This window comes from Artemia sp. Qi Xiang Cuo, chromosome 3 (genome assembly GCF_049724085.1).
Source record: "Artemia sp. Qi Xiang Cuo chromosome 3, ASM4972408v1, whole genome shotgun sequence".
NCBI lineage: Eukaryota > Metazoa > Arthropoda > Branchiopoda > Anostraca > Artemiidae > Artemia > Artemia sp. Qi Xiang Cuo.
The window spans coordinates 35426908-35443417 of record NC_142796.1 but is presented as its reverse complement, the minus strand read 5'-3'; the positions used below and the strand labels follow the sequence as shown (position 1 = coordinate 35443417).

General features: G+C 35.0%; 1 protein-coding gene across 2 annotated transcripts in view; it reads left to right on the top strand.

Annotated features, from left to right (window-relative positions):
* The window catches only part of LOC148954039 (roundabout homolog 2-like), a 386920-nt gene that overhangs the window by 128147 nt on the left and 242263 nt on the right, over positions 1-16510 (top strand). For both annotated transcript variants that reach the window (XM_089085754.1, XM_089085755.1), the window contains exon 6: positions 14197-14442. In XM_089085754.1, the coding sequence (XP_088941880.1) occupies positions 14197-14442 (246 nt within the window). The remainder of the gene's footprint in view (positions 1-14196; positions 14443-16510) is intronic.

Here is a 16510-nt window from a genome sequence, read left to right as displayed (position 1 = left end):
CTAGATTGAAAAGTGGAATCCTAGGGTCACACTTTTGAATTAAAACTTTATCTGTAGGTACATTGCCCTTTACGTAGAGCGCTTCAACTCCGAAAAAGCTGCAAATTTCACTGACTTCCTCCTGGACATTTCTCAGTTCCTGACCAGTATTATTAAGGGGTGTAATCACTCTATCGTAGAATCCCAGTCTGTTTATATAACGTAATGTAGTACTCCACAAGCTTTTATCATACTCAAACAGATTATAGTTCACTAACCAATGATAACAGTCAATTTCTTCGAGATCCATAGACAATAATAAAAAAGTACATTCGAATATAACACCTCAAGATGATTTTTCAAACTGATAAATTCGGTGTCATACAGTCCTATCATATTGAAGGCTATTAATGTAGTTGTTAAGCAGAGAAATACTTCATCAAACTTTTATACCTTCGCTCAAGGTTGAACGGAGTTATGACTAGTGAGATGAGCCTTAAAACCATCTGAATTCATGGTGGGGAGGAGTCATAAATCCCTTGGAAGTCATTGCGGGGGGGGGAGGGGTATTTAACACTCGGTAACTGATAAATTATGTGTCATAATGTCCTATCACCTTGGAAGTTATTAATGTATTTGTTAAGTAAAAAAATACTTCATCCTCCTAGAATTATTTAAACTAAATAGTTATCGCTGCCTCGCACAGAAAGTTCGGAAAAACACGATAGCCTTATTTATAGTGAAGCGTTTCTTATCCGTATGTTTACCCAAATATTCAACACTTACCATTTTTCAACACCATCCACAAAACTCAATTCCTCCCAGAATTATTTAAACTAAATACTAACCCCCGCCTCCAACGGACATTTCAGAAAGACGCAATCACTTTAATTATAGTCGAATGTTTACCCGAATAGTTAACAAGACCCATTTTTCCACACAAGCCACAAAACTCAATTCCTCCTAGAATTATTTAAACTAAATAGTTATCCCTGCCTCGCACAGAAAGTTCAGAAAGACACTATAGCCTTATTTATAGTGAAGCGTTTCTTAGCCGTATGTTTACCCAAATATTTAACACTTACCATTTTTCAACCCCACCCACAAAACTCAATTCCTCCTAGAACTATTTAAACTAAATACTTACCCCCGCCTCCAACAGAAAGTTCAGAAAGACGCAAGAGCCTTATTTATAGTCGAATGTTTACCCGAATATTTAACAAGTACCATTTTTCCACACCAGCCACAAAACTCAATTCCTCCTAGAATTATTTAAACTAAATAGTTATCGCTGCCTCGCACAGAAAGTTCGCAAAAACACGATAGCCTTATTTATAGTGAAGCGTTTCTTAGCCGTATGTTTACCCAAATATTCAACACGTACCATTTTTCAACACCATCCACAAAACTCAATTCCTCCTAGAATTATTTAAACTACATACTTAACCCCGCCTCCCACATATTGTTCATACATCCTCTATATACATATTTAGATTATAATTTTTTACCGAATATTTTACAAGTACAATTTTTCCACACCAGCCACAAAACTCAAGTCCTCCTAGAATTATTTAAACTAAATAGTTATCCCTGCCTCGCACAGAAAGTTCAGAAAGACACAATAGCCTTATTTATAGTGAAGCGTTTCTTATCCGTATGTTTACCCAAATATTCAACACTTACCATTTTTCAACACCATCCACAAAACTCAATTCCTCATATAAATATTTAAACTAAATACTTACCCCCGCCTCCAAAAGAAAGTTCAGAAAGACTAAATATCCTTATTTATAGTCGACTGTTTACCCGAATATTTAACAAGTACCATTTTTCCACACCAGCCACAAAACTCAATTCCTCCTAGAATTATTTAAACTAAATAGTTATCCCTGCCTCGCACAGAAAGTTCAGAAAGACACAATAGCCTTATTTATAGTGAAGCGTTTCTTAGTCGTATGTTTACCCAAATATTCAACACGTACCATTTTTCAACACCATCCACAAAACTCAATTCCTCCTAGAACTATTTAAACTAAATACTTACCCCTGCCTCCAACAGAAAGTTCAGAAAGACGCAATAGCCTTATATGATAAACAAAAAATTAGCAAAAATAACATCAAATAATCTACCAATCATGAAACTGCCACAAATCAGCATCGATAAATAAATGAAACCCTAAATGAACCGAAATTACAATTATGGCTGTTTTAGGCTACAACTCTTCCACTTTCCCATTATCTGCTTTAACTTCACTTCTTGAGTGTGTCCGAAAGTAACCATAACTCTAAAAAAAAGAATTTTAATAATTATAGATACATGAAAATGATTGGGCTTTATACGCTGATTCCAAATACATAAATTTCCTTAGGTTTAATGTCGAGGAGGTATTCTTTAACTGAAACCCTGTACAACTAAACCCCCCAGGCATTTGTCCCCTCGTGCTACTGAACCCTCATCCAACTCGACCCCGTTTAACTAAATCTCCGTGTAACTGTACCCCCTCCCCCTCCCCCCCCTTTAACTGAAATCTCATGCAACTCAACCCTCCATGCAACCCATCTCCCTCAAAACACTTTTCAGTCATTTCTCGTTAAATTGACAATACGCTCCAAAACATCACTTGCGTATTATACAGTACACTATCATCCCATCTCCTCCAAATCGCAAATCTCCCCCCCCCGTTCAACTGAATCCCTCCATGTAAGTGAACCCCTGTATAACCGAAACCCTGTACAACTGAACCCCCATGCAACTGAACCCTCGTGCTACTGAACCCTCATCCAATTCGACCCCATTTAACTAAACCTCCGTGTAACTGTACCCGCCCCCCTTTAACTGAACTCTCATGCAACTCAACCCTCCATGCAACCCATCTCCCTCAAAACACTTTTCAGTCATTTCTCGTTAAATTGACAATACGCTCCAAAACATCACTTGCGTATTATACTGTACACTATCATCCCATCTCCTCCAAATCGCAAATCCCCTTACCCTCTTTTTTTGCAAAGGTTAATCAAACACTTCCGATTGTAAAAGCATTAAAAAAAATTTCCATTGACTAATTACCCCTTTTTTGCAAATGCTCGCATAACCCATTACCCCTTTTTTTGCAAAAGGTTAATCAAACATCTCCGATTGTAAAAGCATTAAGAAATTTTCCAATTACTAATTACCTTTTTTTTTATTCAAATCCTAATCACCAATCAAGTTATACTCTGTGGTTTGGGTATATAAACTATTCAAAACTGATGGAGAATCAAATTTGAAATCTGAATATATACAAAAATAATTGGCGGGTGAAAAGAGACATCGGTTTTCTAGTTTTTACCACTAAAAAAGGACACTGAGCTTTGAAGTTACGCTGAACTTTTGAAATTGAAGTATTCCCTGGCACAGAGTGTAATGACCTGCAAAATTAACAGAAAAAACGGAAGAAACGTAAAGGCGGCAATATGGTACCTTGGTATATACTAACTTATTCTACATCAGCTTACAGCTGTGTGTTATTACTATTGACGAGTCAGAGGACTTCATGAGTTTAATACTTCTAACTGCTGTACATTTTTTTTACTGCTTTTTCAGCTATAACCCCACTCCCCCAAGCGATTGTTTGTGGTTCCATACACCGAAGGATTTTTTATCTGATACTTTTGAAATTGGATTTACATAATTATGTTTCCTAATTTAATTTATACTGTTAGTTGCTTTTAAAAATGTGAGTAAATTTCCCAGTGTAACTAATAGTGAAAATTTCTCTTTACTTTCTGTCAACCACTTTCAATTATGTTACTTGTACAACAGTTGTTTGATCTTAAATTAAAAGTCCATTAGAGAGCGCACCCATTTCTCAAGAAGCAACAGAAAAAATCAGGTGAGGAAAAAACCAGCAGTCAACTTTCATCTCTTGAGAAATTATTCCTTTCAGCTCTAAATTGGAGTGGGGTTCCATATAAACTTACGAGGGGAAGGTAATAGGAAAAGACTTCCCTTGTGAATAAAGGATTTTTGAAGGAAGGCGTCAAGAAAGGAGCATGTTCGTTCCACCAACGGTGGTTCTAGACGTTCATAAGGCACCAAGGAGACTTTTACTTAATTGGAGTCTCAACAAGAAAAAAAAAAAAAATAAAAAGATAAGAAAATTCTTAAGATGACATGAGATAATACTGTTTTAAAGTTTCAGTGCTTTTAGGAGTATCAGTAATGAAAAGAGAAATTGTGTTGAAAAGCTGGAAAACCATAATGTTCAAAGAACGAACACTTTAACAAACTTTGTGAACTACGTGACGATAACCTGTAGAAAATAGCTTACAATACAAGTTTCATTTTCATGGTTGTTTTTTTTGTATATTGATATTTGTTATTTGAAGGAAAGTTTCATCTTTTTCGTATCAAACGAATTAGTTTTGGCAGTAAAATATAAATTAATTTTACTTTGGTTTTGAAATGAGTTTTCATTTATATACACATTTTTTGCTAAATGTCATATCATGAATATTTATTGTATTCATACTGATATAGAATCTGCTTCTCTTCAAGCCTCTTTTCAGATGTTAGGAGGTTTTCCTTCTGAATTTCAAATTCAAGGAGACGTTGCTTGATGTTTGAAACACTTCTGTTTAATTTTCAAAAGGGTGTACATTTTAAATTTTACACAATAAATGGCGAGCAAATATACAACTCGAAAATAACCCCTAGATACAGCATTGAGGGAGTGTACCTTAAAATACAAAACTTATTATGCGTATAGTAAAAGAAAAGAGGGCAAATTTTCATAAAATGGGAAGGAATTTTCTATGGCTCAACTCCACCCAAAAGAGACCTTGCGAGTTTACCCTAAACGGAAGTTTTCTGTCCTTTTCTGTCACCGGACTACGGTTTTGCCCCATGGAGGATCAAGATGCTATCGATTACAAATTCTGAGATAGCAAATCAGTTTAGAAGTTTCAAAAAAGATACATTGAGCTTCCCATTTACGGAGGAAGTAATGCTGAACGGTTGTGCATTCGTACCTGGAAAGTCACTTACTTTATACAAGTAAATGTACTTCAGATTTGAAAACCTTCTGATGTACGAATGGTGGACGATGCAAAATACTTTCTTATGATTATTTATTGATTATTTAATTATTGATTATTAATTATATATGATTATTTAATTATTTTTGGACACTTTCTTGACTTAAACTATTGCTCGCTAATTTGGAATAAGGAGCACATTCAATTTTAAATTTGATTGGCTCTGATATAGAGTTCGACTCCTTCATATTTAAATTAACAACGAGAAAAAAGAAGCCTTCTAGTGTACGCCTAGTGGACGCGCTCTCGATCAAAAGGGGTGATCTGGTGTCATGTACTATAGTTGTCAGTAAGGGTTTCACGTTGGGAGGGGGGGGGGATATTCCATTCAATTTCCTTGACCAATGTTTTACACCACTGACTCGAACTGATGGCCCCTGTAAAAAAAATATAAAAAACAACAAGCACACATCTGCAATTAGCCTTCGAGGAAAAAAACATTATTTCAATTCATTTTATGGATATTTGAAACTTTCGTTCTAAAAATGACGAGGGGTCTTTTTTTGCATTCCAACCATTTTTAAACATGCCCTGAAAGTTTCAACTTAATACCCTCTGACGTCCCTGAGATACTGCTGACCGTCCCGTTTGACAATTAGCATGCACATAGTGTCTATTGATTTTATTCAATAGACACTAAAAGCAGTCCCCTCATAGACCCCTCAAATTTTTCTAAAAGCAGTCACAAGTAGTCACAATCGTAAGTAGTTATAGTTGAAGTTGCAAGTAGTCACAGTTGGCAGTGGTCACTGTCGTAAGTAATCTTTGTCGCTGTTGCAAGTAGTTGCAGTAGCAATCACAAGTAGCCATAATCGCATTTGGCCAGGGGTGGATCCAGGATTTTTTTAGGGGGGAGGGGCAAAAATAGGTTGTTACGATAAAAAAATTTAGGGGGGGGGGTAAAATAGGTTGATCCAATAAACTTGCGTTAGGAGCAAGTTTGTTTAACGCAAACTTGGGTTAATTAAGTAAATTATAAATATTTAGACTACGTTAGGGGGCGCCCCCCCTTACCCCTGAATCCGCCACTGCATATGGCCACAGTTTTAGTCACAGTAGTAGTGCGGGTAGTAATGCCCCTGAAAGCGTCTGAAAGCAAGTTAATGCTCTTACCCGTTCATAAGATATTTGAGGTATGTGTTTTTGATAATCTGCATGCACATTGTGTCATATGATTTAGTTCATCATTTCCCGAAATTTCACCTAAATACCCTTGTCGTTTTTCGACGAACCCAGGATCAAACAACACCTTTTTCCTAATTATAAATCCTGCATACAAAAATATGGAGAGATTGCATAATTTATACTCCTTGCCTCGAGGGTTGTGGGACTCATAACATACTGTGAGATATAATTGTTAGGCTTTTTGACTATTTAGAACAGTGTGGCTTTTCAAAATTTCCATCAGTTATGAGGGGGGAATCTAAAAAAGAGACTGGTTGCCCTGCAATCACTCTTTAACATCATCCTTAATATCAAACAGTTCGTGGTAACGAACTGTAAGTAAGGAGCGACCCGGCTCAATGGTAACCGAAACTCTAGAAAACAAGTTTTTGATACTAATAGATATATCAAAAGAATAAGATTTCAATGCTGATTTCAAATATATAACTTTCATCAAGTTTAGTGCTACCCATCAAAAGTTACGCGCCTGAGAAAATTTGGCTGATTTTCAAAAAAAGGGGGAAGGACCCCCTAAAAATTATAGAACCTTAATGAAAATCACACCATCATATTCAGCGTATCAGAGAACCCTACTGTAGAGGTTTCAAGCTCCTATCTACAAAAATGTGGAATTTTACGTTTTTTGCCAGAAGAAAGATCACGGATGCGTTTTTATTTTTTTTTTTGTTTGTTTTTTTGTTTTTTTTTCCCAGGGATAATTGTATTGACCCAGTGGTCCTAGAATATCTTAGAAGGACTTATTGGAACTGGAATTAAAAGCTATATTTCCATTTTTAAGTAACCGAAAAAAATGAAGGGCAAATAGGCCCCCTCCCACGCTTATTTTTTTCCAAAAGTCACCCCATCAAAATTTTGAGATATCCATTTTGTTCAGCATGGTCGAAAATTTGATAAATATGTCTTTGAGGATGACTTAATCCCCCGAAGTTCCCAGAGGGAGGGCTAAAAGTTATGAACTTTACCCAATGTTAACATATAGTATTGGTTATTGGGAAGTATACAGAAGTTTTCAGGAGATTTTTTTTCTGATAGTGGGAGGGAAGGGTGGGTCGGTGGTTATGTTGGAGGATCTGTTCATGAAGGAATTTTTCATGGGGGAAGGGAAATTGCCATGAAGGGTGCGCCAGACTTGCCAGCATTATTTATTGGTTATTGGGAAGTATACAACCATTTTCAGGAAGGATTTTTTTTGGAGGGGGGGGGATAGAGGAGGGGTTACTCTGGAGAATATTTCCCTAGAGGATGTGTCTTTGGGATTAGGGATATTTCTATAAAGGGGGCGCCAGATTTCCAAGCATTATTTAAAAAACGAGCAGAAATTAAATAAAAAAAAAGTTTTTTCAACTGAAATGTAAGAAGGAATATTAGAACTTAAAACAAACAGAAATTATAACGTATGTGAGGGGGTTCTCCCCCAAGTCAATACCACGCTCTTTACGCTACAGTTTTTTTAGTGCTTTAAAAAGAGCTATCTATTCTAATTAAACGGCCTTTGTGATTCAGTGGTTTGTTAATAAAAATTTTTTTTAACTTTTAACGTAAAGAGCGTGTTATTGACTAAGGGGAGAACCCCCTCTTATACGTAATAACATATACGTAATAAAAAAAACAATAAAAAAACAAGCGATACGGCTCAATAGTAATCGAAACTTCTAAAAACGGAATTTTGATGTCAATATATGTATCAAAAGAATGTGTTTATAATGCTGATTCTAAATATATAAATTTTATTAAGTTTAGTATTACTCATCAAAGGCTACGAGCCTGAGAATATTTACTCGATTTTTTAAAGAGGGGTAAATATCCCCTACAAGTGAAAGAATTTTAATGAAAATCACACCGTCAGATTCAGCGTATCAGAAAACCCTATTACATAGGTTTCAAGCTCATATCTGCAAAAATCTGCAACTTTGTATTTTTTGCCAGAAGAAAAATATACGAATATAGAAGTTAGTTACGTAAGTTAATTTGTAAAGACATCCATTTAGAAAAATAAAAGTAAAATTTTTATACAAATAAAAGATTAATTAAATAAAAAACGATAATAAATTAAATAAAAAAAACATGTTTTTTAAACTTAAAGTAAGTAGCTACATTAAAACTTAAACAGAACATAATTTATTCCTTATATTAAAGGGGCTGTCCCCTCCACAACGCCTCGATCTTTACTCTAATGTTTGAATCTTTATCACAACTTTATTTTTTAAAACAATAAAAAAATTTAGCGAAAAGTGTGTGGCTTTGAGGAGGGGACAGCCTCTTTCATATACGGAATAGTTACATTTCAACTGAAATGTACGAAGGAATATTAGAACTTAAAACGAACAGAAATTATAACGTATGTGAGGGGTTCTCCCCCAAGTCAATACCTCGCTCTTTACGTTACAGTTTTTTTTAGTGCTTTCAAAAGAGCTATTTATTCTAATTAAACGGCCTTTGTGATTCAGGGGTTTCGGGCTGTCCCCTCCTCAACGCCTCGCTCTTTACGCTAAAGTTTGACTCTGTCTCACAACTTTATTGTTTAAAACAATAAAAAAATTTAGCGTAAAGAGCGAGGCGTTGAGGAGGGGACAGCCCCTTTCATTTACGGAATAATTACATTTCAACTGAAATGTGAGAAGGAATATTAGAACTTAAAACGAACAGAAATTATAACGTATGTGAGGGGGTTCTCCCCAAGTCAATACCTCGCTCTTTACGCTACAGTTTTTTTTAGTGCTTTCAAAAGAGCTATCTATTCTAATTAAACGGCCTTTGTGATTCAGGGGTTTGTGAATAAAAATTTTTTTTAACTTTTAACGTAAAGAGCGTGTTATTGACTAAGGGGAGAACCCCCTAATATAGGTAATAACATATACGTATTAAAAAAAAACAATAAAAAAAACAAGCAATACGGCTCAATAGTAATCCAAACTTTTAAAAACGGAATTTTGATGTCAATAAACATATCAAAAGAATGGGTTTATAATTCTGAATCTAAATATATAAATTTTATTAAGTTTAGTATTACTCATCAAAGGCTACGAGCCTGAGAAAATTTACTCGATTTTTTAAAGAGGGGGAAACATCCCCTACAAGTGAAAGAATTTTAATGAAAATCACACCGTCAGATTCAGCGTATCAGAAAACCCTATTACATAGGTTTCAAGCTCATATCTGCAAAAATCTGCAACTTTGTATTTTTTTGCCAGAAGAAAAATATACGAATATAGAAGTTAGTTACGTAAGTTAATTTGTAAAGACATCCATTTAGCAAAAGAAAAGTAAAATTTTTATGCAAATAAAAGCTGCATTAGCTAAAAAACGATCAGAAATTAAATTAAAAAAAAAAAGTTTTTTAAACTGAAAGTAAGGAGCGACAATAAAAAATAAAACGAAAATACTTTTGGCCTTTTAGGACAGGAACTTTCCCATCATCCCCGACTAGATAGGATAGAGAATTTTGTAAGCTTTATAAAAAATTTTTTATTTAAAAAACAAAAAAAAAATATATGAAAGATAGAAGAGTTGAAGAGGGGACCGTCCTGTTAATATAAGGAATAATTAAATTTAAAATGAAATGTACGAAGGAATATTAGAACTTAAAACGAACAGAAATTATAACGTATGTGAGGGGTTCTCCCCCAAGTCAATACCTCGCTCTTTACGCTACAGTTTTTTTAGTGCTTTCAAAAGAGCTATTTATTCTAATTAAACGGCCTTTGTGATTCAGGGGTTTGGGGCTGTCCCCTCCTCAACGCCTCGCTCTTTACGCTAAAGTTTGACTCTGTCTCACAACTTTATTTTTTAAAACAATAAAAAACTTTAGCGTAAAGAGCGAGGCGTTGAGGAGGGACAGCCCCTTTCATTTACGGAATAATTACATTTCAACTGAAATGTAAGAAGGAATATTAGAACTTAAAACCAACAGAAATTTTAACATATGTGTAGAGTGTCTATCCCAAGTCAAAACCTCGATATTTACGAGAGAGTTTTTTTTAGTGCTTTAAAACGAGCGATATATCCTAATTCTAAGGCCGGGTTTTTTAAGGTTTGTTTTTATAAAAATTTTTTTTAAATTTTAAAGCACATAGCATGGTTCTTATTAAGCGGGGTACCCCCTCATATGTGTAAGGAAGTATACGAAATAAAAAAAAACAAAAAAAAAAACAAGCGATACAGCTCTATACCAATCGAAACTTTTCAAAAAGAAATTTTGATTTCAATAAACGAAAAAAAATAATGGTCTCATCGTTTTGAATCAAAATGCTTACATCTGAACAAGTTTAGCATAATTCATCAGTGGATACATGCCTGGGAAAATTTACTCGATTTTTTAAAGAGGGGGGACATATCCCCTACAACTGAATAAATTTTAATGAAAATCAGACCGTCAGATTCAGTGTATCAGCAAACCCTATTACATAGAATTCAAGCTCATATCTGCAAAAATCTGCAACTTTGTATTTTTTGCCAGAAGAAAAATATACGAATATAGAAGTTAGTTACGTAAGTTAATTTGTAAAGACATCCATTTAGCAAAATAAAAGTAAAATTTTTATGCAAATAAAAGCTGCATTAACAAAAAAACTATCATAAATTAAATAAAAAAAAACAAGTTTTTTAAACTGAAAGTAAGGAGCGACATTAAAACTTATAATGAACATAAATTATTCCATATATGAAAGGGGCGGTGCCCTCCTCACCACCTCACTTTTTACGCAAAAGTTTGAGTCTGTCTCACAACTTTATTTTTTAAAACAATAAAAAACTTTAGCGTAAAGAGCAAAGCGTTGAGGAGGGGACAGCCCATTTCATATACGTAATAATTTCTGTTCGTTTTAAATTTTAATGTCGCTCCTTACTTTCAGTTAAAAAAACTTGTTTTTTTTTATTTAATTCTGTAAAAGGTTCAACCGATAGCCTAAGCCGTTCCTTATGTATTGCTGATACACTGTTTTGACAAGCATCCTGAATGCACTTTTTTTCGTTCGTCATCCCCGATCGTTTTCTGAAAGTTTCACGTTAATACCTCATGCCTTTTTGGAGACCCAGAATCAAATTTGTCCCCTTTTCAAATAAAAAATCTTACTTATAAAAATTGGGCAACTTGCATAACATTGCTCATGGGAACGGGGGGGGGGGTATATTATTCCGGGGGGCATGGCTATTTGATCTTTTAGGCTATTTTGAATACGCTGGCTATTTCATATTATGATCAGATGTCTTTGGGAGGAGGCCAACTAAAAAAGGCATGGGCAGGAAGCTGGTTGTCCTTCGACCACTTTTCAAAATTCCCCTCAACACGCCCTGAAAGTTTTAACTTAATACATTGAGCCATTTCTTAGATATGGAAGATGCGCATTTTCGATAAACTGGATGCCCTTAGTGTCTAGATTTAGTTAAACATTCCCCTGAACAATCCCCATTGTTTCACCTTAATACCCTTAGCTTTTTTGGGCACACACAGAATCACAGTTCATATAATTATCCAGTAAGCTTATCGCAGATCATTTCTGGTCTTCGTTCTCGGTGCGAACAAAAAGCTCCTCCCACTTCTTCGTGCAGTTATTAATAGCAGGTTTCCACTTGTTTCCGATTGTTTCGCGCAAAGTGCATTATTCGTAATAGCGGGTTTCCACTTGTTTCCGATTGTTTCGCGTCTGACTTGTCTACCCGTGAAAAGATCTGATGCCGCTTATGTTTCTACGTTCTCTGGAGCACTCGCACCCCGGTCCGGATTTTTATAATGGATGAGATAGGGAATGATCATACTGGATAATTCTATGAACTGTGCACAGAATCAAACATTCAATGATAAATTATGCATGTAAACAATGGGCAAATTGCATAATTTATAATCATCGCCGCGGAGAATATGAGAGGCTTGGCATCCCTGGAGGCATGATTATGAGATCTTTCGACTATTTTGAAGAATTTTTTAATCAGTGTTGGGGAGGGAACATCCAACTAGAAATAGTTGGGGAGAATTTGAATAATCTCTGATCACTTTCGAAGATCCCCTTGAGCTTGCCCTTAAAATTTCAACTTAATTACCCTTAGCCGTTCTAGAGATGCTGCTGAAATGCTTATTCGACATTCACCTTGCACATAGTGTGTTTTAATTTTGTTCGACGTCCCCCTCGACATTTCCATGAAGTTTAACTGTAATATCCTGAACCTTTTTGGAAACCCATGATCCAACATGTCTCATTTTGCCAATAAATATCTTACATTTCAAGCAAAACGGCAGTCTCAAAATTATGATCGGATGTCCTTGAAGGTAAAAGCGGTATGGGAGGGGGATCATTGCCCTCCGATTTCTTTTGACTCTTAAAAAGTGTAATAGAACTTACAATTCCCAATTAAATGAACTCTCTCCGAAGTTTATACGGCCCCCTTCATTATAAAGTGGTTTCGGGAAAAATATTTCATAAGAATACACTGAAGCCTTACGGCTCTGTGCTACAATTAACACTAGAGCGCTGTCTCTGACTTAAATTTCCCTGTTGGGTCTTTTTGACAAACTTAAATTCTGAGTAACTTCAAAATATCATGACCGAAAAGTCCACATAGAAATTACTATGCAATATGTATTGTTTACTTTCCCATTATTTAAAATACACTTTTGAATATAAAAATTTACAATCAAATATTTTTTAAGCTTTGATTGTTTCGGGAAATCAAAAACAAAGGTTCATTCTAGGCTGGCCTCGATCAGAAGAAAAATAAATCTGGACAGTTTGACAGTAGCGTCAATTCATGAAAATGTAGGAGGGGGCAAGGATTTTTTTTTTTGATTTTTTTTTTTAATGAAGATGCAAAAAAAAAATATATTGAGCAAACATACCTAAAACAAGGGGTAGCAGCGACTTTGCTGCTTGGCAAAATCGTTGACTAATCTATCCATATCCAGTTTCTTTACCTCCTCTTTTTAAACGGCCATTATAATGAGATTACTGAGTCTGTCGTTTCCCATCGTCGATCGCAGATAGTCCTTGACACGCTCTAATGCTGAGAAGAACCATTCATTGCTGGCAGTAGTCACAGGCAAAGCAGCAACTAGCCTCATCAGTTTTAGAACTGCAAAATAGGCAACTGAGAGGTCGGATAAGATTTCGCATGTTCGAAGAAGATCCAGTTTTGAAATATCACTTTTTGACAGATGCAACTTTGCAAGTAAAAGCTGGGATTCTATGGCATGGTCACCGACATCGAAAATCTCTTGATAATGACACATAAATCTTTCCATTTTCGAGAGTTCGAGAAAATCGGAACTTTTGATTTTCGAATCGAATCGAAAGTTCGAACGAATCAAAAGTTCGAGAAAATCGGATGCAGCTTTGCAAGAGAACATTTCAAAACAAGGTCATCGAAAAGTAACAGTGTCATTTAATTGCTGTGAAAAAACGAAGCACAGGGGCGACAAATAAACACGACCAGTTAGCCAGTCTCGCTGGTTTAATATGAGCACATAACTAAAATAGAAAATAGCTGTGACATATAAATAAGAAGGTAGTTTTCAAAATCTAGGGGGAGGGGTCATGCCCCCCCTGCCCCACCCTCCAATTGACGCCACTGGAGTTTGATTACAAGATAAAAGGGTAAGTTGTATTTTTTATGAAGTTGAGCTTCCATAGTAATTTCATCTTTAAAGCCTGCTTCAATTTGTTTTTATACAACAAAACATTTGATACTAATTCATTATCATTCCTTCCAAATGTGTCCTAGCCATAACCTTACAATTATTGTTCTTGCTATGAAATATTTCACTGGCTTAGAACAGATGTGTTTATTAGAAACCTTTTGAACTGAATAAATGTCTTATATAGTTCAAGTTGTCCAATTTACCCCCAGGAATCTATAACTTTACGGTTCTATCTCTCTATCTCTCTCTAAATTTCCTGAAGCGTAATAAATACAATTTCCTAGTTAAAGCTGAAGGAAAATTCAAACTGCTTCCTTTTCCAATTTCAGCTAAGCCAGAGATAATCAAATCACCGCAGAACGTAGAGATAATTTCTGGAGAAGATGTGTATTTGGAATGCTTCGCTACGGGGGATCCGACTCCTTTGATCTCTTGGAGGAAGGATAAGAGACAGATTGCCGAAGGAAAAAGTCTCAGAATTGAGGATGTCACTATGGCTGATGATGGAATGTACACCTGTATGGCAGAAAATTCAGTTGGATCAGTTTTCAGTAATGCAACACTAACTGTCTTTGGTGAGTCAATAATTAAACATATAACAAATTATATTTAACAATTTATAATTTTCAAAACGATTCTCAAATTTAAGCTGAAATGTATTTTATACAATTCTTACATTCCTAACGTAAGAAGTATTCAATAAATTAAAAAAATACTCTATAGTAGGAATCACTTATGTTTTTAGGCTTTGTTGAACCCCCCCCCCCAAAAAAAAAAAAATTAAAATTATTATATAGTTTTCATATACAGTATTTTTCATAGGGAAAAATATTTTCATTGGTTCTGAATTTTCCTCTTTGGTTGTGCTGACTTTCAGTTGACTCCAGTCCTACTTTCCAGTTTTGCCTCTGCAAAAACGAAAACTTTCGTTTTACTTATGATTAATTTATAAACTTTTTCGACAAAATTAATTTTTCAAAGAAAAGTAAAAAACTACATTAAACCAAAAATGAGCAACAATAAATTCAAATAATCTTTCTAGCGTAAAACTACCACAAATCACCATTAATAAAAAGGAACAGAACGAACAGAAGTTACAATAAATATCCGAGCCAAACTCAAAACAAGCAGAAACTAAGATGAGCAGGGCTGACTCATCTCATCTTAGAAGACCAGAACATAATTTGCACTTTACTGAAAATAGTTCTTATTTCGAGCTGAATGTTTCCACTTCTCATACTATTGAACAAAATACCATCATAGCCAATATTACTGAAATAAAGATAAATGAATGGGGATTGCCAGTTTAATATACTTTTACTGATATTTATTCTTTAAATTCTAAAAAAAATAAAAATACCATATATAAACAATAGGTTAATTGTAGAATTTACAGTCCTTGCCTCTAGGGATGTGGGAGGGGACTGGTGAAATCCCCAGAGACATAGCTACTGGATTTTCAACTATTCTGAACCAAGGGGCTATCTCCAAATTTTCATTGGATATGATATTGGGAATTAATGAACGTAGGAGGGGAGCTGATTGCCTTCCAATCACTATTGACTCTTAAAAAAGGCACTAGAACTTGTAATTTCCACTCGAATGAGCTTCTTCCGAAGTTTCAACGACAGCTCCTTCTATACGAAGCGTCTTGGTGGGAAAAAAGATACACTGTGCCCACATTGCTCTTTACTTAGGCAGCGCTATTGCGCTGCCTATGACACCTAAGAAGTTTTTCTCATGAGTATCTTTTTAGGGAATGTTATTGATTAAACATGTAAAATTATTTGTAACCCTTAGAAACGTAGCTTTGCAATCCAATAACTAATATTAATATAGTCTTATCCCTGAAATAAGGAAATAAAACATGAGAGTTTTAATGCTAATAGCTTTGCAACATGAACGGTTAGAACCTTAATTTGTTTTGGAGAATTTTTAAGCAGCTCATTTTAAAGCAGTATTGTTAATAAGACTACGATGAGGCTTGGAGTACAAATTACTTATTCATAAGAAAGAGTTATTTATTCAAACAAACTATTTAGGCAAATACTGTATTTAATGGTTTAGATTAAATAGATTTAAATTTGGTGCTATTTTCTATCGTTTTGGTCGTTTGCTTTGTTTCTTTTTTATAGAGATGAAGTCCAGTGGCGTCATTTAATGAAAATTAGGAGGAGGGAGGCAAGGCCGTACCCAGGATTTTTTTGGAGAGGGTTTTACTCAATTTTGTTTTTTTGGGGGGGGGGCTACAAAAAAACTCAAAAAACGCATACAAAATTTGTTTATGTCCATTTTGTTACATTTTTACGGGTCAGACAAACATTATTATTTTTTTTAGGGGGGGGGGTCAAACCCTCCTATTCCCCCTCCTGGATACGACCTTGAGTGAGTCAAATCCTATTTCTCAAAACTTGAAGGGGGCCAGTCTTTTTCAATTTTTCAGGGAAAACACCAAAGAAAGAAGTTTCAGAGAACAGTATTTTTTTCTAATCTAAGGGGAGGGGATAAAAATGATAGAGGGCCCTAATACCCCCACCCCATCCAATTGAAACCAATGATGGAGACAAGTGTGTAATATATAAACAATAAATCCTGTAATTATTTGCGTGTTTGTTGGGAAAAATAATACTTTATTTCTTTGAA